The sequence below is a fragment of the Pleurodeles waltl genome, chromosome 4_2 (genome assembly GCF_031143425.1).
Source record: "Pleurodeles waltl isolate 20211129_DDA chromosome 4_2, aPleWal1.hap1.20221129, whole genome shotgun sequence".
NCBI classification, from domain to species: Eukaryota; Metazoa; Chordata; class Amphibia; order Caudata; family Salamandridae; genus Pleurodeles; species Pleurodeles waltl.
In genome coordinates, this window is record NC_090443.1 from 809636349 (window position 1) to 809660389 (window position 24041).

The 24041-nt window shown below is 41.3% G+C and overlaps 1 protein-coding gene across 7 annotated transcripts in view; it reads right to left on the reverse strand.

Moving 5' to 3' along the window:
• Window positions 1-24041, reverse strand: part of MIER1 (MIER1 transcriptional regulator) — a 346656-nt gene that overhangs the window by 204947 nt on the left and 117668 nt on the right. For all 7 annotated transcript variants that reach the window (XM_069232476.1, XM_069232475.1, XM_069232479.1 and 4 more), the window contains one exon: window positions 15920-16108. In XM_069232476.1, coding sequence (XP_069088577.1) covers window positions 15920-16108 — 189 coding nt within the window. The remainder of the gene's footprint in view (window positions 1-15919; window positions 16109-24041) is intronic.

A 24041-nucleotide genomic window follows, 5' to 3' on the forward strand; every position in this document is an offset into this window, starting at 1 on the left:
AGAACCCCAACTTGAGATCACCGCCGCCACCCAGGTCAAAAGAAGGAGGAGCTGGGATGTGGCAGGAGGATTCCTCCAGACAGCGCTGCCTCTCATGTAAGGAAAATAGCAGTCGGGGAGACCCTGAGGGCCCGGACGCACCACCGAGGCAAGGCAGCGTTATGGAGGACGTCAACCACACCGGCAGCCTGTCTTCGGCACGTGTTCGGTCCTGCACGGGGGACCGGGAGAGGCATCTCTGTTACTTAGGAGGGCCACGTACGCCCCCATACATGTGCTCACTGTTTTTTTTTATTTTTTATCGCATGGTGATACAACTACACTGATGTTGGTAGCAGGCCGGGGTGGCGATGCTTGACGGAGGTCCCCAGTCCTTCCCGTATTATTTTTACATTACTGCAGGATCTATACTCAGAGCGCAGGAGCTCCTAGATTGGGACACGTACATCCCAGATTGCCACATTACCCCTAAGAGAAGCACAGGAGCTACTGGATGCTGACAAGTGTGTCCCTGGTTGCCCTCATTATTTTTCTTTTTGCACTGTTCCTCCTGACCTGATTTTACTGAATGTAATGCTTTCTAAGTAGGGGTAGGGTGTATAACTTTCAGGAGGGGCATTGCAGAATGATTATCTGGATGGTAATAATGACCTGCCATCTGAGAATGTTCCATTCTATGTACATTTATTTTTGATAATATGTTCACCGGACTACTGCTGTTTACAGAGTACTAATAACTGCAGTGATAATTTGACAACTGCTTGTGTAGCAAGTACTACTGATACAGTTTATTTTTGTATAACTTGCTGTGGAGTTTTCTTTGTGGTGTATTTATTGTGTCACTAGTATTGTGGGTGTTTTGCAAACACTTTACATTTTGCCGCTGGGATAAGCCAGACTGCTTGTGCCAAGCTGCCAAGGGGGTGAGAGCAGGGGTTATCTTGGGTGTGTACTTGACTAAAGTGGTGGTCCCTGCTTGGCTGAGGTGCCTACCCTAGCCAACCAGGAACTCCATTTCTAACCGGCTTGCTAAATATCTTACATTGTAAGCTCTTTTAAAATGTAAATGCACGTGTAGAAAAAATCTGATTGGTTAGTCATTGTATCACAGCAAAGAAAAGTCATTTTGAATTCTATGGTCCAGGGTGTGGGAGTGCTTCTGTAAAAGTGGTAATTAATCTTTTTTGTTTGGCTATTTTAATGGTTCACAGTGCAAATTCACACCAATTTGTTGCAGTTGTTCACCTATGAACTTAGAATTACTATCTTGCACCTCTGTGTAAAGCGTTCAAATGTTTCTTGGTCTTTTTGTGGAACCTTGCTGACACACAGCCATTTAGTCGAACTCACAGAAACTCTCCATTTCAAATTTCTTAATCAAATGTTGCAGATGGCCATTCTTTGCATTAAGGATTAAATTCTAAGCTGAAGGCTTGAAAAATACTTGCGATTGGAGTACGCCATACTTAATATAAAGGTTTAAATTAACAAAATTAATGTGGCTGACAGCATTCATAATTTATTTAATAATGTAACACAAGATGTAACAGTCAGTACAGAGAGGAGTAGGATAATTTCAGAAGCAGTCAAACTTCACAGGTTCAGCTAAAGAGGGCACCAGGGAGTACATACAATTAATTCATATTTAATATATCTACACACTAATGACAGAAATCGGGTCAGGTTCCGCAGCGGAGGGCAGCAGGCAGTAAAGTAGTTCATGTCTACTATTATCACCCATTAATGATAGAAATCAGCTGCTCGTACTATTATGCCAAGTACAACACTGAAGCCAATTAGTATTCCCTGGTAAAAACATCTACAAGCAATAAGAGTACTTTATGTGCGTCCTATAGCAATGTAATAGGCTGCCACGAACTGTCATCAGATGGCTGTAGGATATACGCCCAGATGTCTTGACTGGCTTGGCATAAGTTCCCAGTAGGCATAAAGTCGCTGTAACACCTAATTTTGGTTGCACCATCATACGTTACAGAAGTGACATCATAATGTAATGTGCAATACATAAATCGTGTGGTTTAACGTTACTAATGTAAAGCGGAGCAGCTAATTTGTATTACTGAAGGTGCATTTACAGTAGATAATTAGAAATTCATCTATATGCGTGTTCTTATGTTTGATTTTAACATGCTAATATGTAGTACTAAAGCACATTTATGTGTGTGTACTCGGATTAAGAGATTATGGTGAAACTGCTTGTAATCACGCTCCATTATAATTCTTGTTTCCATTTATAATTGCAAGATGCATTTATAATCATCTGTTTCGAATGTGCATTCAATGCCTTATTACGTTAGCATAACCAAAAGCCTGGAACTTTTGATTTCTTGTGTTTAACCTTCATCGTGGAATTTTGCTTGCATTGCAATACTCTTCTTTGCAGGTGCGTTTGTGTGAGTCTACAGTTAATGAAAGGCATGTGTGTGAAGTGATGATCGTGGTGATTTGGGGATACTTTGGCACGGACAAAGGATCGCTAACAAACTGAGAAGAAAAGACTACTATTTGTGTACCAGACACAAAGAGACATTCAAGACTTCCTGATGTCCACTTCATGGGATGTGAAGTTCGATGGGAGTTGCCAACCTCAACTGCTCAGGGAAGGTGGAAAACTACTGGTGTGGATGACATAGCCTTCTCAAAGGTTCTGCAGGTTTAATTGATATTCACCTCCTTGAGGGTTGGAGGGGTACAGACCAGTCCAGTTTTGCAAAGAAAAGTGTCAGCATAGTAGAAACCTCAGTAGAAGGTCTGATAGAGAGGTGATGCGTATCACAAAGCCATACTAAGAAATAAGGAGTAATCCATTCTCTTTATTCCTTTGTATGGCTTTCTGATATGCATCTCCACTCCCTCACAACTTCTACTGAGGTTTCTGCTATGCTGACACTTTCCTACATTTTCTGAGACTTGATAGGGATTTCACTATAAGTCAGGGCCACTGGAATTATGCGATTGTGAGGTCCGGAAATGTTTGCATGATTATGGATTTGCTGCATTTGCCACATAATCTATCATCTGCCACATAAAATGCAGATTTTAACAAAAAATGTGTTTCTAGCTCAAAAAGTTCAAAAGTTACAAAAAAATGAAGCAACATGTTGCATGACAGGCCCTTTGCAAAACTAGACTGGTCACCTTTCTGTTGCTTATTGCTATATTTACATGTTAAATTGGTACTAATTAGGTGCTACCAATGCCCAGACAGTGTTGACCAAGTTTAAAAATTACTAAATAATGAAGTAATACTATTAGAAAATGTGCTGTATTATGCAGCATAAATCGTGCAGTGCTCCATAATCTGCTCGACCATGTCGCATAATTTGGCCCTTTCCTGCTGCATAATTCCAGTGGCCCTGTCTATAGCTTAATAATTTAAGGTATTTAGATTAATTTAGATTCTCCAATGATTAGGCAAGAGGACTGCAATTTATATACAGATTATCAAACTCTGTATCTCATCTTTGGTATTGCTTCAACTGAAATTCACATATGCCTTTTGCTTGTACGATTTAACCTCATTTGACGCTTTACTTCACCTTTGGTGATCTTTGGCTTATATAGCATGTTCATGAGCTTCATATACATTAGTTTAGCTCTTAATTTGTAATAAAAACTTGAAACTTTATCCTTCACCTCCCGGATTTAATGTGTGACCAAATAGGCTAAACTGCCAATTAAACCGAAAAGTTGATTTTGACTCTCCTTTATTTCTTAGCATCCTAAAATGGTCTGGCGGAAGGAGAGATATAAAATTATGGGTCCGAGCATCAGCTGTTGTTCAAAACAGTAAGTGAATTCATGTAGCTAATCTTTTATAGTGGTGTTGGGGCCCTGTGTTCAATGGATAGCCATCTTCCTCTTTGCCATGACCAACACCACGACAGTACGTTTCTGAACCCCAGTATGAATTTCTTTCATCTGCCAAGCAACCCTATAGGCAGCATTGCAGGGACGTCAAATCCAGTCATTTCAGATATCAAATGTATTACCCATGTGCAAAAATTGGCTATGGGCATAGTCATACCAAGTGGAGAAAGTTCGCTTTTAGGTTTCGGAAATTGGGACATTTAGCATCATCTCTAAAGCATAACCTATGCAAGGCCTCATGCAAATAGTAGTCTATATCGGAATTGTATATGTATCAATCTCAATTTATAATTGGGTGAGAGGTTGCCTTTTTGGGTTCAGCAAAATGTCCAATTATCAGTGTGAGATGGATCTATATCCACAAGCCAATTGGATTTGGCATTGGAATCCTTAGATCACACTCTGACGTCTCACCCTTTTCTACCCTTTATTAGGTGTCCACAGCTTTGAGTGGAGTACCCCATCTCTCAGTACCCTTTGTTACACGTAGTCAACTTGTGTCCTAATAACTTACACAAGCACTATATTATTCAAAAACACTCTAAAGATCTCAATTTTTTTCCCAGGTATTAAAGGTACAGACGGTTTGATAATTTAGCCTTTCTCAGAGGTAATGCAGCATGGTCTTCTATTATTTCCTATGCTTGCTTGACATCCACAGTCTACATATAACTCATTATTTCTCATACAGCGAGGGCATCTATGATGTAATTTGAGATGTCATCAGTGAGGTAATGTCTGAGGTAATGAGCAGTGCATGGTGAGGTTATGAGATAGGATTTGCATAGCTAGCAGTCAAGGAAGAATTATAGTTAAAAAACAGTTATTGGTTAGCTATGCAACCAGAATTCACGTCCCTGCCATGCAAATCATAACCCACTCCCCAAATACAGTACTGATTATCTTATCCATGTTGAGTCAGGCGGCATCCCTGGTGACATTACAATTCTCCCTAATATTGGCATGACTAATGATATCATTGCAGATTTGTACAATTTCTTTTGCACTTGTGTTATTTAATGATTATGTATGCCAGGTTCTGTTGATTGGGATGAAACTGCGAGGCTACGACCACTGCATTAATATCCCTTCATTGTAGGGTATCTGCCTCGCACACTACCCTAGGGTGAGAGGAGAGAAGGAAAGGCAAAGCAATCGACAGGAACCATACCTTGCCTCCTACATCACCTGGTCTAAGGAACCAGGAGTAAGACAGTCTTTAATCTGAACGCACTGTTTGTCTGGGTGCGGAGTAACAAAACAAATAGAAACTATAAAGGTAATTAAGTAAATTACAATGAAGAAAACAAACTCTGCATAACAATTACAATGGATTATGTGAAAAAGTTGAGAATATAGCGCGTGGAATGAATATCATCCAAGAGCTGTTTAATTTCAACTGTGTTGAATATAATATAAATGGTGAAAGACAGCAAAAAGTACTTTTGGGGTTTGGGCGCCCCTTACTGTTTAAGGAGAACTTTAATGTAGAGGACGGAAGAAAATTGTAAGAAAATTCATTTAAATGAAAAAAATAGCCACTACAGGGTAGCAGTGCTCCAAATCCATTTATTGACTGGCTGACTGATAAACAACAAGCATTGGCAAAACCAATAGGTCTCGCATACGTGAGAGCAGTTGGCTTTGTGCATATTTTTAGTCCGCAAATAAGAGTGGCAACGAAGCCAACAAAAGGTAAGCAATGGTTGGGCTCCAAGCCCCTTACCGTATATAATACCCCTAACAGCGACATGCCATTGGCTGTCGGCAGGAAAACCAGTATAATGAGCAGCTGCTATCAGACACTGGTCTTGAGGTAACTGTTGTATACAAGATGATAATAACAAGGCATGATCACCAAGAAATCGACGTAATTCAGAATCTCCTTAGAGGCAAATCCTTGCTATCCAAATGTCCCCGAAACAGATGTAAATGTGAAGAAAGAGCTATGCATTCTGGAGATGTAAGTACAATATTTTAATTTTACAGTATTTCATAGTGCAAGCTTGGCCCAAGAGGTAGTGGAACACTTTGAGCTCCATTATCATTAGATATGGTCATTATTTTTTTTTTTTTTTTATGAAATAGCACATGGAGTTAAGGGCCGGCTAGAGAAATCTGCATTGAATCCGACAGTCACAAGTGTAGTTACCTGTGCATAAAACCTTACTTTACCGAAGCTGCGGAGATAAGTGTGTTTCTTTTTTGCCGTTTTTTTTTTTTGGGGGGGGGGGGGGGGGGGGGGAACGGAGCAGCCCTCCGATGTGATGTGAGTCCATATATACGTTGAAGAGAAAGTGCTCCTCGCCTATTGTGGCACAAATAACATGGGGCCTAAAAGCAAAGGTCACAAGTTTATTCGCATTAGCAATGGTTCTGGATTTAAAATCTCTCTTGATCTACTGAATTATGTAATATCAAAACACAACACTAACAGGCTTTTCTGTGCACTACACAAGTTCAGTATCATATATGCCCGAACTTCCTCTGATTACCAGCCCCCTCTTCAGCACTGCAGCCTCCAGCAACCTCAAAGTCCTCGGGGTGGGTGGTGGGGGCCCCTTCTCACTGCATCCCACTTTAGAGCTCTCTTCAATAACAACATGGTCCCAGGCCTGCTTAAAACAGGCTCAATGGTCTTATTAGAGGCTTGTGGTTAGAAGTACGCATTTTTTTTTAAAAAATAAAACAGTTGTGGTCTCAGACGGAGAGAGAAAGTTGAGAAAGGGCAGGGGGAAGAGGAAAGAATGAGTTAAGCGAGAGAGAAGAGGGGAGAGGGAACGGAAAAACCTGAGTGACAGGTTGCACATAAAAGGTTCACCCCTCATCCACTAAGAAAGAGACCCATTTGCTGCAATTAAACCAGTATAGGAAATCAAAATAACCTGGTGAATTCTCCTGAAAATCCAGGTTGCAGCAACCGTCTTGTGGCATGACCCGGTTCAAGCTCCTTGCTGCACTCAGTGTGATCCTGAACAAGCCACAGTCTTCATCTCTGATATGTGCAATAAGTCAGTTCACCAAAGCAGTGGCACGTATCTTGGACCGCGACTTGTACCATCTGACCCCTTCCCCCAATGAGATAGCAGCTGAGAACAGAGCTTCAAAGTATGTATTAAGAGTTTTGAAGTACTAGCTCGCATCTAGCCTGGACCCTCCTTACCATATATCTTTACCACCAGCTTCTAGGCAGACTAAGAGTGCTAAAGACTATTGGAAGTGCATGCAAGATCTCTGTACCCCGAGACAAGCTCCTGCTCGAAGGCCATGCTGCACAATCTGTTTCTAGGTGGATACTGGAAGGAGGGCTCTGCTGAGTGATGCCTGGGCCAGGACGGTGGGTAAAACCTGATATCAAGTGCCCAGTTACTTCAGAGAAAACACACCAGAACTACAACACCCAGAGTCAATAAAGATGGGATGTCGCTGCAAGCCTTGTTCTTATCATGTAAATAGCCAGTTATTTTTTCCATGTTGTTTTATGTGATGTACAGCACCCGGTCCCATCGCACGGAACGAAGAACGGTTTCAACTTATCACCACTTGCACATTGATCCACTGGAGACAAGCCAATAACATGGAAAACAGACCGCTCCTAAGATCCCCTGTGATAGTGACCCAGAGCTCACAGGAAGCATGAAGCCATACTGAAAAAGGGAGATGATGTCAACAGTTAAGTGAGGTTACTACAAAGAAACGATTTGCATGTGACGATCCAGGCAAATGATTAGGATACGTTTTAATTTCCAGACAAAAATATGCTTAAACTAGTCTACAAATAAATTAAAGTAAATAAATGTAAATTTTATTTTATGTTATTAAAAGAAAGGCAGCACTGGACAAAAACACTGAAATAATGTGTCAATATACGCGACATTTTTAAACAGTGTACACTGCTTTCATTACAGTTTCAACTCACTTCTGCTAGCAGTAAACGCAACCAGTGGCATTCTATCACCACTCCACTTTTCACGTTCAGGGCGTCAAAGCACACGTTTGTAGTGGGAGCTGGAATGATGGGAGGTGGGAGAAAGGGCAAAACCAGGCGGTGATGAGCATTGGATGTCTGCTGTCCTGTGCATTAAAAACAGTATACGACCAACAACCATTACTGGGGGACAAGAAAAGCTGTTAAAGTCAGCGAGGAGACCGAAACATATCCAATCTAGAAGAATGAAATCACATGCAATATAAACTTGTAAGTGAAGTACCTCAAAAGTCAAAAAACCGGAAGAGGAGTGTAAAGGGGAGAACCGGCCAGTTTGGACATCAGTAGGTTTCTGGACAGGGTGGGGTTTGCAACACCAAAGCAGGCCTGGAAACGTTGGCCCCATACAGGCCTTACATTTTATTTACTCTGTGTCTGTGCCAGACATATTGTCATTAACAGGCATTACGGGTCCATCGGACTGACCGGAGCCCAGTCCTACTAGCCTGTGACAGCTATAGTCTTGTCCATGTGACTGAAGATGCCCCAGCCTTAGTGGTAGAGCCACTGGTCTGTACATGTGGCTGACTTTGCTCCAGCCCTTCCAGTAATACATGAGTGCGGGACTTTTCCCCGTCTCAGAATCCACCATCATCATCATGTCTCTCTGTTGAAAACGTCTTAATTGGCTTTACAAGGTTGGCTAGTTACGATGGCTGCATACCCTAGTGTAAACACTGAAATAAAATATTTTCTAATCGGCGTCTTTTCAGAAAAACTCCATCATGTGCTTCTTAAAATAAACAGCTGTTAGAGTGTTTTAATGTAAAGTGCTGTAAAAATCTAAGCGCTTTCATTGACTAATTTAAGTTTGAACAATGGCCTTAAAAATAACATGATTATGCGGCTGTCATGCATTTTACACAGCAGCACTTGTGGCAGCTTCACAGAACTGCAGATTATGGGAGTCACTGTCATCCAATAAACTGTTTTTACCGACCTTGAAAAGATTTTGTATTTTAACTTCTTGTAAAACTCCAGTGTTTTCAGCAATATCTTAGTCCGCTCACCCGAAGAGAGGCCTTAAAAATAATGCACAGAGTTACGGCGCTGTGAATTTTTTCTTCTAAATGTGTTTCGGTTTTACTGAGAAAAAAAAAAACGTGTTGTTTTTGCTTCCAGCAAGAGTTTGTCGCTGTTCTACAAATACATATAACATATTCAGCTCCTCTTTGTAATCAGGCGAGACAGTCTTTAAGGGAAGTAGGTGGTAATTAGCCCCGAAGAAATTTCTAACTTTGTTGCTTCTCACTATATATTACAAGTGTAAACGTGACCGCACTTTCCTTTAACAATCCGTCTGCAAATTAAAACAATGAACAGAAACGGTAGTTCCAGCCCTGAGAAAAAGCACATTTAGCGGATGATGTGTCAAGCATATAAACAACCCGTGCATACAGGAGTGTACACTAATAAATTAAAAGTATGGCAGTCTCACTTGATCTAGTTATTCTTCAGCTCTGCAGCACCCACGAACCTACCTTTTTTTTTTTTTTTTTAAATTACAAGTTGATGTTGGAGTTGACTGAAATAGTAGTTCATTTTCAGGTTCATTAAGATTTGTTTTAGCTGAATTAGGCCCCTCATACTGGAAGTGGGTTAAGTCAACCCCCCTCAATGAAATTATAAGGTCAGAAGACGACGAAAGAAATAAGCAAAAGTGGGGGGTTTGGGGAGTGTAGGAAAGAGACATCTTTCTAGCATAGTTACCCCACACTTTTTGCCTGTCGTCAGTTTGTTTAGACTGTAGTTCACTGGGATCCTGCTAATCAGGACCCCAGTGGCTGTGCTCTCTCCTCTAAATTTGGTTGTTGGCAAACTTTTTACACCCACAACTGGCATACTGATGCACCTATGTAAGTCCCTAGTATATGGTACTTCAGTACCCAGGGCATTGGTACACCAGAGGTCCCCCATGGGCTGCAGTACATATTGTGCCACCCATGGGCGGCCCATGAAAACTCTGTCTGCAGGCCTGCCATTGCAGCCTGCGTGAAATGGTGCATGATCCTTTCACCACAGATATAAGGCTTGCCTTATATCCTAGTCACTGCACTTAGACACTGAGTCACCCCTTTGATAGGCCCTTCAGCCCAAGGGCAGGGTGCATACCCTTAAGTGTGAGGGTACCCTAACATGAGCAGGGTACCCCTAAAGGCCCCAGGCACCATTTCCTGGACTCTAAGTGCGAGGAAGCCATCTTAGGGTATGTAGTGGACACTGGTCAACACGAGTGGACCAATTACTTAATGGATGGTATCAAACATGTTGGAATCACACAACTACACCGATTCCAGTGTGCTAACTGCATGATATCATGTACACTGGGGATTCCTTAGAGGATCCCCCAGTTCTGCCTGTGCAGCCTTACTGGGTCTAGCTGCCAGCCCACTCTTCTGCTGACCCCAGAGACTCTTCTCTGCCTTTCTGCTTGCGAGCCTAGCTCAGGCCAGAGAGGAAGAAAAAAAGGATTTCTTGCAATGAAGAGGTGTGACCACCTCCCCCTGTGTAGTAGGTGTCTGGGGTGGGGTGACATCTGAGCGCCACCAGACTCCTTTGAAGGGCACATTTGCTGCCTTCCTTGCATAATCCGGTTTGCAGCAGTTCAAGATCCCACTCTGGCACGAAACTGCAAAAAGGACAGGGGAGTGACCACCCCCTTGTCCAGCTCCTTTCCTAGGGAGGTGCACAGAGTTCTGCCCCGTGGCCACTTTGATTCTGCCATCTTGAAAACAAGAGCGGCAGAGGCCCCTCAGAGCATCTATCTGCTTAGGCCACATAGATGACGTCCCTGACCCCCTCTGATAGGTGGGTCACTTCAGATAGTGACCAACTCCCTTTTAGGGTTACTTAAGGGCCATGGATGGGTCCGCAGATTCGTCGAGAAAGAGTCTACAAGGAACTCTCTGCAAGACATGTTCTGCTCCTGGCCTCTGGAACCACTGCTGGTCTGCTCTGGAACGAAAACACATCTGCTTCTGGTTGGAAGGCTCCCATTGCAACACTGTTTCTCCAAATCCTGCAAGAATTCTGCAACATTAAGGATGTGCATCCTCCAGGGTCACAAGGACTCTGTTTGCACCTGGAAGCACGAAGCAATCTCCCTTGGAGTGAAGGAGTCACTCCCCTGCACCCGCAAGCACCTCAACATCATCGACCGGCTGGTGGGGTCTGCTGTTCCATGGACATCAAAAGGCTCTGCAACACACATGGAGGGTCTGTGGCCTCATCTGGGTCCTGCTTATCTTCTGACCAACTTGGGAGACTGTGGGCCCCTGCTCCTGCCACTGAACCAGAACCCCGGTGCAACACAATTGCTTCTCTTGCCAAGGCTTGTTGAGTTTCTCAGAAAAATCTTGAAGTGCCAAGAAGCCCCGGCCTCCGGCAACTACTGCGACGTGGGACTTCTATTCTGTTGTGCTGCTGAGGCCTCTTTGTGATTTCCCTATATCCATTGCCGTGTTGGTCACTCGTGGTGGGGCTCCAAAGACTTCTGGCCTTTGTGCGTGCTGAACACCAAACCTAACTCCCCCTCCAGGGTAGTGTCTCCTGAACCTTGCTGCTCCCCAGAACTCTGCCAATGCCTCTTCAGCTCCTGCTTGCGTTTGCCAGTGCTTGTTGGTGACCTGGCTGGTGGACAGCACATAGGCAACTCCTGGGAACTTCTGCAGCGCCAGGACCCCGCAGCTTCCTCCACCGACTTGCAGGAACTTCACCTCTTGGAGGGTGGGCATTGGCCATTGACACCTGCACCACCTAGGCACCTCCAAGGGTGCTGGGCTCTGCCATCTTCCTTTCCACGTCCTCCACGTCCAGAATCCATCCCTGCGTTTCACTGGCCTGGTCCACAAGTCATGATAGCTGCTGGACAATCTGAGGCTTTCAATGACTTCAGAGAGTCCCTTCTTCCCTCTGCATCCGGTTCCCCTGGTGTAGGTACTCCTGCCTTCTGGGTATCCTCGGTGGGGGCACTCTCCAACCTTCCTTTTGCCTGTTGGTTTCCTCAGGGTCCACAGGGAAAGGTCCTGAATCACACAAACCCCCACCACTACTCCCTGTGTAAGTCTATGGGACGACTGGGCAGGTAACTACCTTGTACCTGGTTGCTGGGGCACTTACCGTACTTACCTCTGGTGTTTTCATCTACCCCTAGCTAACTACCACACTTACCATGGTTGGATTCACTAGTTTGAATTCCACTTTCTTAGTATATGATTTATTCTCTCCGTCCCCCTAGGGCCCGGTGTATTTTATGCTATTTCTGCTGGTTATTTTGTGTATATGTTGTGTGTACATATCTACAAAGGGAGATATACCAATGCTAGTCTAGTAATTAGTGTTGTAATAAAGAATCCTTTATTTTTGCAACACATGTGGTTCTTACTGGTGAGTTACTGTCTGACTACTGTAGTACTACAAGTGCTTTACATTCCTCCTGGATAAGCTTCAACTGCTCGTCCTAGCTACCCGTAGAGAGCTTTTGCTATCTGGACACATATTCACTAACACTAAGGGTTATCTGGACTCAGTATAAGGTTTACAGGATACACCATAAATCGAGCTAGCCTCCTACAGGAAGGACCAGGTGCAACATGTAATGGAGCGGAAGGGAGAGGCGGGATGGAGAGAAAACAAGCACCTCAAGGCGAGCACGACCAAGTGGAAGGACACAAATGAATGCATCATTCAGTACTTGGTCCATGCACTCTATCAAGGGACAACACTAAGAAGAAAGTGAAACTGGATGCGATGCCTTCAGGCAATGACCAATCAGTAAGTCATGAAATGAGAGTGATCATGAAGCGAACAAATACTAAGTAATGGGTGGGCTCTAAGCCCCCCCCCTTTTTTTTTTTTTAAGGATACAACAGATCGTCACCAAGCAACAGCGTGCATGTGCTCCCTGCAGACTCGACCTAAAAATAGTATTCAGAGGTTGTGGTGAATGGGGTGAAGTAAGTTACTTTGGTTGACATGTACAATTTGTCTGTGTTGCTGGTACATGCTTTCCAGTGTGGAGGTTAAATCTTGATGACAGTATCCAACAAACCGAGCCCACTTGAACACAAGCTCAAGCAGAATACTAGTTGGCAAGTTACTGCAGTCTACGGCCAAGGGATTCAAACAGAATACGTTCTTGTAGACTACAGACTACTCCTGTTGTCAAGCTCAGAATCAACCGCCACATCAGGTTGCAAACAAGAGTCTTCATTGAACTTTCGAGCGAGTTATCAGTGAAGCAGGTATATTGCTTCTCTCTCATTTAGGCTTATAATGTGAGTTTGTGACTTCATAATGGGGTAATAAATAAGCTAAAACATCTTCTTTTAGAATGCCTGAGCCAAACTAGAGCTGTTTCTCATGCACCTCACTTCCACTTCTCCTTCATTTCAAGCGGATGTACTCGTAAGCCGAAGGACTACATTCATCGTCAATGAACTCTCACAGTCTATATCATGTCCAAAATCAAATGACAGAGGCTTCTCTTCCAAGGCAACTCAAAGGTGCCAATAATCCCTCCTCTTTGAATTTATTTAAAGTTAATTTACACTTCCCCAGGAAGACAACAGACCAGCTATGTGATTTGCAGAGATACAGTAGAAACAGCTCCCCTGAGAGCAAAGTGTCCTCCTCGTAGCCCTCTAAAGGGCGGGAATTCCTCCCAGGCCATGAAAAACATAGGGTTCCAAGCACAGCCCGTCTAGTTTCAATAACATGCTGTCTGTAGCCCAGATGTACATTAGCCTTTTATTCTTGCTGAATTAAACTGGAAGATGTTAAAGTCTCATAACAAAATGGTTACTTACGAGTAGGAGTAGTTTTGCAGCATAAAAAGCTTTCAGGATTCACATGCTGTGCCTCTATCCCGCCATCTAGTGGCTGGATTCATATGTGACCCTCCTGCCTCCCAGAAATGGGGGAAAAGCAAACAGGCAAGGGGAACAGCAACTTGAGACAAGAGAAAGTTCATAGAACACCATATGCAAGAAATAAAACAAAAGTAAAGAAAGAAAAAAGGAGCGAGGGAGAGGAAAACAATTCTGAAAATGGTAGTGATGCATAGGAACACGATTCCGGACCCAACCACTAGATGGCGGTATAGAGGCACAGCATGTGAATCCAGAAAAGGAATCATGCTGCAAAACTACTGATCAAACTACAAACAGATTCCCAATTCTATAGACCTTCCGAATATCAGAATACTGGCTGCCACCAATGCAGAAATCGTACTTTATGAACCATTAATTACAGAGTGAAATTCAGCTGAAGGCAAAAACCCCATAGCTGGTTGCACACTCAAAGCCATGAGCCACAGCTGGGCATGGGCGGAATTTTTTTGCACATTTCCCAGTTTGTATTATTCCACAGACACACACAAACAGGGGTGGGCCATCCACTCCAAAAGCCAGTGTACATTGTATTGGTTGGCAATGTAGAACACCTCCTGCTGTCAGTCTAGCAACCTCTCAAAATATCACACCAGGCCCATGATATCAGTGGACTGTTCTGGAAGAGGATGAAATGCCACATTAAAGAGCATACATGAGCGAAGGAATTCTGAGAAGGACCCTGGGCCAAGTATATTTAAATTTCCTAAAGAACCAAAAAACAAACTTTTGAGGATTCACTTTGGGCAGAAAGGATTGCAACTGCTATCCTTACAAAATTGAAGGGAATCTCGTTTGCCCTGGAAAAGCTGACTTCGGTCAGAATTCACATAGAGCTATCACAGTACCAACTGAAATGACAGCAAGAGAAAAGACATTTAAGGAGAAAATATCCCACTTGATTAAGCCCTGACAATTTAGCTAAATGATCTTATACCGCTCTTGTACTTTTCAAAAAAGCTAACTGTGGGGAATAACCTATGCTTTAATAAGGTAACTTAAAGTGCCTGGATTTGTAAGGAAATCCTTGTAATTGAGAGGGTGAGATGAGATGAAGGCAAGTGCAGAGATTTATTTCAGCAGTGCATGGCTCACACTGCCTCAAAGGGAAAAAAGTGTTTCAACCTCTCGATACCGGGCAATTTAGCTAACAAAGACTCAGCTGAACCTATCATTTGGTTTCTCAGCTACCTCGAAAACTGGGTTTGGATGAGCAAAAACGTCTTTAAACTTATTGGAGACAAAACGGAGTTAAATGTAGCAGGAGAATAAATACACTCAAGCATGGCCACATACGTTGTGGTCATAACTGCTGGGTAACCACCTGCTCAATCAGCCTACGTAAAAATCCTGGGGACTCCCACTGATCGGGATTATGCCTTATAAATCACAATATACACTGTATCAAATAAACAAAATCATTCCAGTTTATTCTAAAGTCTACTGATGTCAGATCCATCCTGGCCTATTGTATCTAAAATGTAAGGCTTTAATAACCTCTCTGTGGGTTTACCCGATCATGCATTGAATAAACGTAATCAATACAAAACTTTGCAGTAAGGAAAGCCATGTGACTAAGCAAATATGACCATATCACTTTAACTAGACAGGCACTCCATTGGTCAACAGTCAAAGAGTGCATCATTTTTAAAACGATCTGATTCACACAGTCTACTAAAACCAACATGGCCACTGTTTGAACAATAATTATTTTAAGTACAACAAAGTCTTCACTCTGCTCACCTTCTCAAGATTCTTAAAGTCAACTGCTCCTGTTTCAATGGGTGATCTATTAGCTACTTCAGCTGCCGCATCTGGAATTTGTTGCCAATCTCCTCTCGGCTTACATCAAGTCATACATCTTTTAGGAAATACCTCAACACTCAACTATTTCATTCATTTTTAGATTTCTTTTCTACAACTTTCTTTAGGTTCTTGGGGCTTAGCACCAAGAAGGTCTACTAGAACGATAGTTTTTACTTCACAGAAATGAAAAAACAAAGCAATGCAATTAGCGAAATAGAAAGGAATTCAACATAAATTATTTTATATTGGCAACATCGACTGGCCTACCATGAAAAACGAATTTAAACAAGACAGAAAAGTAAATAACAAAAAGTAGACCACATACGTAGTAGAGCAAAATATATACCTTGTTTTCACCACTACAGCCACTATTCTCATCAGGATCAATATTGTCCTCAATGTCATCTTCTTCATCTTCCTCCTCCTCCTCCTCCTCCTCCTCTTCCTCCTCCTCCTCTTCTTCTTCGCCTGGTAGAGGAACTGTGCTGCCATAGCCATAAAGGCTAAGTAGTTCGTGAATAGGCATCTCACCCTCCTGAGTAGTATGAAAAAAATATACACATTTCAAACTGTCCAAGAGCTTAATATGCTAAAGCACCAGAACACGTCAATTGCAATTTCAGTTCAAATGCAATGTTCCAAAATTGGGCGCAGCCCCCCCTCCAATTCTTTACATTCCATAAAAGTGAATGTTGATTATGGGGCACTTCCAGAACAAACAGCATGGTGAGCAGTCATGCAGAATGGCCATAATTAGCCAAGAGATCGAATAAACCAGGCATCCTGTGGGATGTGGCATATTGAACAACACTAATCACAATAGGAAAACTCAAATGCATACATATACTCTACAAACGTATTTCATGGATAAATAGGATTGATAGTTCCAGAACAATAACAAGCTCTTTAGAAAATTACTGAACACAGATAAAACATCAACAGTATTAATTAAACAGTGAAGGAGCAGATTTCAGGCTGTAAACAAACACGACCTACAGTCCAGGATTCGGCACAAAGCACTCACACACAGAGTGCATGAGCAAAATGTCAGAATGTATTATTCCAGTGTTAGAAATATGTCAGAAATAAAGTCACAAAAGTCTTAACTGGATGCTCGTTATCCACCTTCATGCGGAAACCAACAATTAAAGCATGCATACAGTAATAGGCAGTTGTTAGCAAAAATTACAATAAAAAAAAAAGAAATTAAATCTAATAGATCAAAGAATAAAACTGGTTCTGCTAAAGGGAGCACCATTATGCTGAACTCTCAATGAGACTGCAATAAAAAGAAGGTTGTGCTTCAAACCGAAGTTCACATCACAATGCTGCATATTCTTCTGTGAACAAAAACATTTCTGGTGCATGCTGGTCAAGGGTTAGACAATGGCTATTTGGATACAAAAGATGGCTAATTTACGAAGGACTGCTTGTTTCATTTCATAAAGAAGGAAACTACAGCAATCCCGCCTCTGTATTTTGATTAAGATATAATTTCAATACTTTACATCAAGCATTTGCCAACCATTTGAGGAATACTGTCTTGTCACAAGGTTCTGGCAGTATTCTGGTAAAAAACAAAACACTTGCACAGCCACAGTTCTTTATTTTTGCACTATGGGCAGAGGCTTTCACAGTATTGTGCTGTCCAGGAATAGTTTTTCCTTGCTACAGGTACTAACCATAACCGTGTGGTGCGTTTTGAGGCTTTTGTGCCTACAGAAGGATTGACACAAAATGAGTTAGAGACTTGGATAAACAGTGTTTGATAATTGTTAGTGAGACATGTGAACTGCTGCCTCTACATATTAAAAAGTGAGGTAGGGTGTTAAATAACAGCACTTTAATAATTGCTTTTCTTAAACAGTAAACATTTTTGGTGGAGTAAAAGATTTTGAATTAGGTATCAAAATGAGCTGTCAAGAAAAATTAAAAAGCAGATCCTGTGCTTGGTTACAGAGTTGGGATTAATCGTACAAATGATGAAGACAGAGAAGACGTGAACTGTAACACATATGGCATTCAGCAGAATTGTACATGCCATAGAACTTCACTAAGCATACTTGATATATGTGCCGCCTGAAGCAGACTTTGTACCCCACAGCACCCTTCATGCACACGTAAGCATCCAAAGAGGTATACAGTGATTCAGTGGTCTAAAGTAATACCTGGTTACAGTGCTTCCAATAAAGGATCGTATCATAAGGATTTATTCACTGCCCTGGAGTTAAGCATGGCCTCAAGAACTGATGTGTCAACCGCCCTAAAATGTTAGTCCAAGCAACTTTCTCTTTGGGAACTTTCATTACGAACAAGGGATGTTGTTGATGAGCTGAGATGGTTTGAAAAAATACACAAATGAAGGTATTTGTGATAAATGAAAAGGCCCTCCAGGGCTTTGGCGTTACACGTGCTTCCTCACAAGCCAAATTATGAAACATAAGTGATATGGTCACTGTCAGCGAGACAAAGGAAACACAAGGGGAAGGAAAATAAGTGTTGTGCATTTAGGAAAGATAACTGATGAACTAAAGGAATGGGATGGTACAGGGATTTAAGAGAAAATGGCACACCAAAACATTATCTCTTTGCAACAAACCAAGACTATGCTGAACAAACAAGACTGCGTTAAAAGAAATCTATGGTAAACTTGCACAACAAGAATGGCATGAGGAAAATGTGTAGCTAAAAGGTAGAAAAGGTTTTACATATAGCAAACAAGCCAACCATATACGCTATCCCCTGCACACCTAGACATGAGATGTGTGTTCACACTAGAAGAACAAAACCTACTAGCAACAAACCCCCAAAACAAGAAAATGGGACGATCCAAACATTAATGTCTGTACCAAAGTGCCCGGTTAAAGACCTCTAACAAGTACTGTACTATGAAGAATGAAACAAAACAGTATAAGGTTAGAAGCTCAATACGAAGATAAGATTAATTCAAGAAGACCACCAAGTCGGTGTGCTACTGCTAATTCACAGTGATAACCTAACGTGTCATTACATCCAATGGTTAGTATTCATTTACATTGCTAGCAAGATAATAAATTAGTATTTTAATGTATCTTAACACATATACATGTGTTTAGATATATGTATGTTAGAAATGGTTATAAAATGTAGTTAACATTAACTTAAACTGATGATAATATTAATTCATTTACAAAGGAAAGAATGAATCAGAACAGTGGTTCTTAACCTTCTGACTTCTGTGGACCCCCACTTTATCATTACTGGGAGCTTAGGGCACCCACTGAATCATTATTGGAATCCAGGGACCTCCCACTGACTAATTACTGGAAGCCAGTCTATACAGTGTCGCTGATTTGAACCGCAAAGCGATACACAAAAAATAGAGAAACAAGCATTGCAGCAAACACATACACAAATGATAACATTTTATTTACTTTATTTAATTTGCAAACAGATCTAAATAAAAAATAATTTTAATAGGAAGGTTGGAGCTTTTCTAAATTCAACTGAAGCCATGCATCGTCCATGCTATATTCTGTCTGATGCACCTGCACTGCTCCCATGAATCAGAGGATTCTAATTTAATTTTTAGCCTCCAATTTCAAATTCTTTGACACTGACTAAGTTACAACATTTTTAACTGTACATTTAGCCACTTTATTTATACACTTTATTAATCTGTTCATATTATTTAATTTTCTAAGCAGTTGCAGACATCCTTAGGAGGCTTCGTGGCCTCCCCAGGCATCCCCAGACCACATGCTGGCAACTACCGGATTAGAACATTTAGATGTAAATTAAATGTAATCTGTAAAATAATTGATAATATTAAAAACTAAAATAATGTAATTAATTTCAAGGTAAATGTATAAGCTAGTTAGTAAATGCATCACTAAACATATTACGTACATCTTAAACGTTTGTCTATCTAGATATGTAGAAGAACTTATTAAAAATGTATATTTTTATATCAGGAACAAATATTCTGTTGGGTGGGAGTGGGGTTAACCACCATAAATATACTTTTTTTTGATTTATGAAAGATGGTGTCAGGGAACTTGCCCCCCAATTGCACGCAATAATACATCTGAATATACACACACCCAAATTAATTATCTATATAGCTATATGCCAAAGCATCTAGATATGCTCATGTAACATCATCACAAGTACTTGTCAACGTAAACACTTTAATAATGAGCTGACCTCCTTTCTGAAATTAGCACATGGTAGGTATGCAAGATTCCTGATCTGGACTTTTTCCACAGCATAAGCAGCCTCCGACATTGATTTCACCCTACTTCACATCTCAAAGTTTAGTATCTGCAAAAACTATGAGTTGCTAAAAGAAGGGAAAATGGACACAATCCCCAATTGACCTCTCTAAAATATTTTGATTTCTGCTTTCAATTCCATTTTTGGTGAATAAGTTAACAGCTGTGAGTGAACAGCAACAAAATAGTATGGAACTGTAACTTACCAGATAAACTACTGTAATTGGACATAAACCAGAGGCTGATCAAAGAACTAGGGGAATTAAAAAAAAATCTAACATTCATGACCAAATTTGGACCGAGACCCGGGGAAAAAAGAAAAATGTGGTTTGATCATCTGTCAATTTCGAACTGCAGATCAAGGACCACTGCTCCCAGGAACGTGAGAGCCCACTGTTCCATCTGTGGAATTTCTAGTTTGAAAAGAACAATTGGAGGTCCATGAGACACCTACTCATTGGCACGCAAAGTTCAGAGTGCACTAATTGCACCAAGGGTCTTAAAACAGCACACAAACTCCATCAAGAGTATCAAAATTAGCAAACTCGACAAAAGATGGACTGTTCTTCACAAGGGTGTTGTGAGAAATAACGCAAAACAAGTTTGCCATATAATTGGGACTGAACTCCTTCCGATAGGCCTGAAACTGATCACTACTCTCCCTTCGAAACTTAGGAAAATCACCTAAAGACACTTATCTAGCCAAACCTCCCCATTGATTAACTTAATTTCATATGTTCACAAGGGCATGGACATTTCAGAGAAGGAGATAGCATCAATAATAACTCAATGCAGGAATTCTTGAGCTCCTGGTCCCAAAGAGATCCCGCTAGCTATGATGAAGCACGATCCATTATTGTGGAGCCGGATATTGAAGCCCGTTTTCAACCATGTCATGTCCCAGTTTCTTGGCAAGGGTCCATAATTCATCCTCTTCACACAAAAAGGACCCAGAAGCGATCCAGCCAACTTCCACCTTCTAGCCCTTTTAGATTCCAAAGGGGAAATATTTGCAAAATACTTATTGTCTCTTCTAATATACTGTACAACTATTAACAATCTCTTACAACATATTTCAAACAGGCTTCATAACCGGATGTGCAACAACAGATAACACAAGCAACTGCTATGCAATAGGTCTCTCATTTGCTTGAGTTAGGGCTATTGGCGTTGTCAATCTATAGCTGGACTTTTCTTGTCCCAAAAAAATTGGACAACACTGCCTCATAATTTGGTATCTTCCTGCCACGTAATTCCAGTGGCCCTGCATATAACTAAAGCACTTTCAATTACCTTACTCCTGTATACACAGCCAAAAATGAAAATGTTGCCATTTAGAATCCTAATTTAAATCCGGCATGCTAATTCCAATAGAATACCACTTTCACCACCCCACCAGAGTTGCTGGCTGGCTAACACAATTCCCAAAAAAAGACACAAGACGGCCATGGAGGAGTAACAACAGAAATAAACTAAAAGGGTCACCCAGACATTAGTGTTCAAACAGTCACAGTGGAATAAGGATGTTACATTGCCCCGAAGCGTGGTCATAATTGCAATAAGGAGAGATTAATAGAACATATATAATCATCATGTAAACCCTATAAAAACCGTTATCAGAAATAAAATGTTGGTATTATACTGTGATGCTCAGAACAGTCCCAAGAGGACACCACAATGAAAATAGCATCTGTAAGAAACATGGTCATGTAATCATAAGGTTAGCCCCTAGAGGGCACAACCACATGAAAAGAAAATAACAGAAAGTAATGCACTGTACCATATATTTAGCCCCTAGAGGGCCAAGTGCCTTACACATTTTCTGAGCTAACAGGCCTACCGCAATGATCTAACATACAGGGCCCTTAAAATACAAACTATTCCCAACTGTAAAACAAAAGTTCCAGCTATGAAAAAGCTTAAAAAGACAATGGTGAGAGGGACTATTATTTTGGGGTCCCTCACTAACCTAGTGTGGGGACCGAGAGATGATGTAGACAGAAAGAGCACAGTGTTCTGAACGTTTTGGTGGTGGTCCCATTGTCTTGGGACCGCCACGGGCTGTGTTATGTTTTCTAAAACTAATGGCCTGAAAAGCATTATGGGTCGAGTTTCCCCGAGTGCAGTGAATATTGAAGTATTGTCTCTCCCGCTGTGTCAGGAGAGCCGGCTTATGAGGATTTCTGAGTTTTTTTTTTTTGGGGGGGGGGGGGGGGGTAATAGCATTTATCAATTACAAGTGTTTTTGTGAAAGCTATGGAGGGTGAAGTGGAGAGCCAAAAGAAATGACTGATTAGGTAACAGTGTGAAAAATGTAAACAGCACTTCAATGCCACCAATAGAGTTTTGAAGTGTTCTGCGCCTTGAGCGCCATGGAGAGAGACAAAAAAAAAAAAAAAAAAAAGTTTGCCTACGCTGAAGTATATCGGCAATCGTTCAATAATCCATGTAGCAGGGTCAGTCTGCAAGATGGTTACAAAACCGCCCAAGGTGGGACAAACAAAGCATTCACACATGACATCAAGGGATTTTTGAAAGGCAAGCCCACGAACAAGTGAAAGTGATGGGCGTGAGATGGGAATGGTTAAAAGCCCATAGAATACTTAGGACAGGTCGAAAAGCGCTTGTGCGCTCGTCCTAATAATAACACTAACTCTTCCTATAGCCAAGTTGTTACACCATAGAGGATCACCACACGTCTGCTTTGCAGATTACTCTGCCGTGTCAGACAAATAATTAACCGAAATCTCCTATGGTCCAAACTCATGGGGCTTGGCATGGACAGTGCTGTGTTACATCTGATAATGTTGTTTCACTCCAAAACCTGGCTGCAAGTTAAATTGTCAGGCAAATCAGCAATTTCTCCCACGGTCACATAGAAAACTAGCTTAAACAAGGTTGTGTTCTAGCCCTACTTCTTTTTTCCTATTTATATTTCAGACATAGGTTCTCCTATCCATAAACACAACTTTCTTCCTGCAAAACATGGAAATCATCTGATCTGCTATTTAGCACATGCTGATGACCTTGCTATTTTCTCAGTAAGCCCTCAGAGTCAGCTCACAACCCTGACAAACAAAGAGAACATATTCTATGTGAATGCCCTGGCTTGAGTGATATGCGAAGCAAATATCTGCTGCCAACTTTCAAGAAATTCTCGCCTCAAACAATAAAAATAGCCACAAGGGCATGTTGCTCCTCCACAAACTAATGGCCTTATTGGGAAATTGACCAAGTTCTTGGACATAGCTCAATAAAGACTTAAATCTGTAGTTGGTCATAACCAGGAAGTCAGAGTTACAACCAACTAGATCTCTACAGTTGAACTTTACAAGAATTTTAACATTCTACCCATGGTCTTTCTCTTCTTGGCCCATGACCTGCAGCTAGTTTTTATATATTTTTTTTCATGAATTTAAACTACAAAATACAGTATTATGCTGCTACTACTATTCATATAGCTATCAAATAGTTGTGTGGAATAACTTTCTGATTAAAAAAAATATGAAATCATTTCTCTAACACTTTTATAAAATGTAATATTTGGAATTCAAACTAAATGAAACAATAAAATAAATAATAATGTATTCTGAAAAAATTTAATGACTTTAAAATCAATTTTAAACAAACATTTTTGTGGATTCCTTCCTTTACGTCATGTCCAAGAAGAGGCAACATTGGTAGCAGAAGTGTGCACTGCAGACATCAAATACTAGAATCATACTGAATGTATTGGTAACTCTCTGTAAAACCTCAAGAGAATATTTAACCCCTTCGCTGCTAGGGCTTCACCAATCCCAATGCGCTGAGCCCTTTTTCGTTTATTTGAGGTAGTTCACACTTAGGCATCCATAACTTAGCCACACCAAATTTGTGTTCTTTTTTTCTAGCATCCTGGGTATGCTAAAGGTGCCCAGGGGTTGTAGAGTCCGCTTGAGGGGGTTGGGAAAATAGGCAAAATATAGCACCTTTTGGTTTTTTTTGAGAAAAACCAGGAAAAAGTGCCCCAAATAAAAGCCTTTTTTACCCTACAAGTGGCATCCACAAACGGTTTGCTGTACTAAAGTCCCCTTCTTCCCAGCTTTCAGGAACACGCAAAGCTGAATCAAAAAAACAAATTTTGTACCATAGCTTTAGAATTTACTTTATGAGGTAGCCTAATGTCCCTATTTTTTATGCCCTCAACCTACTTCCAGTTTGTGGTGGAAACCAGTG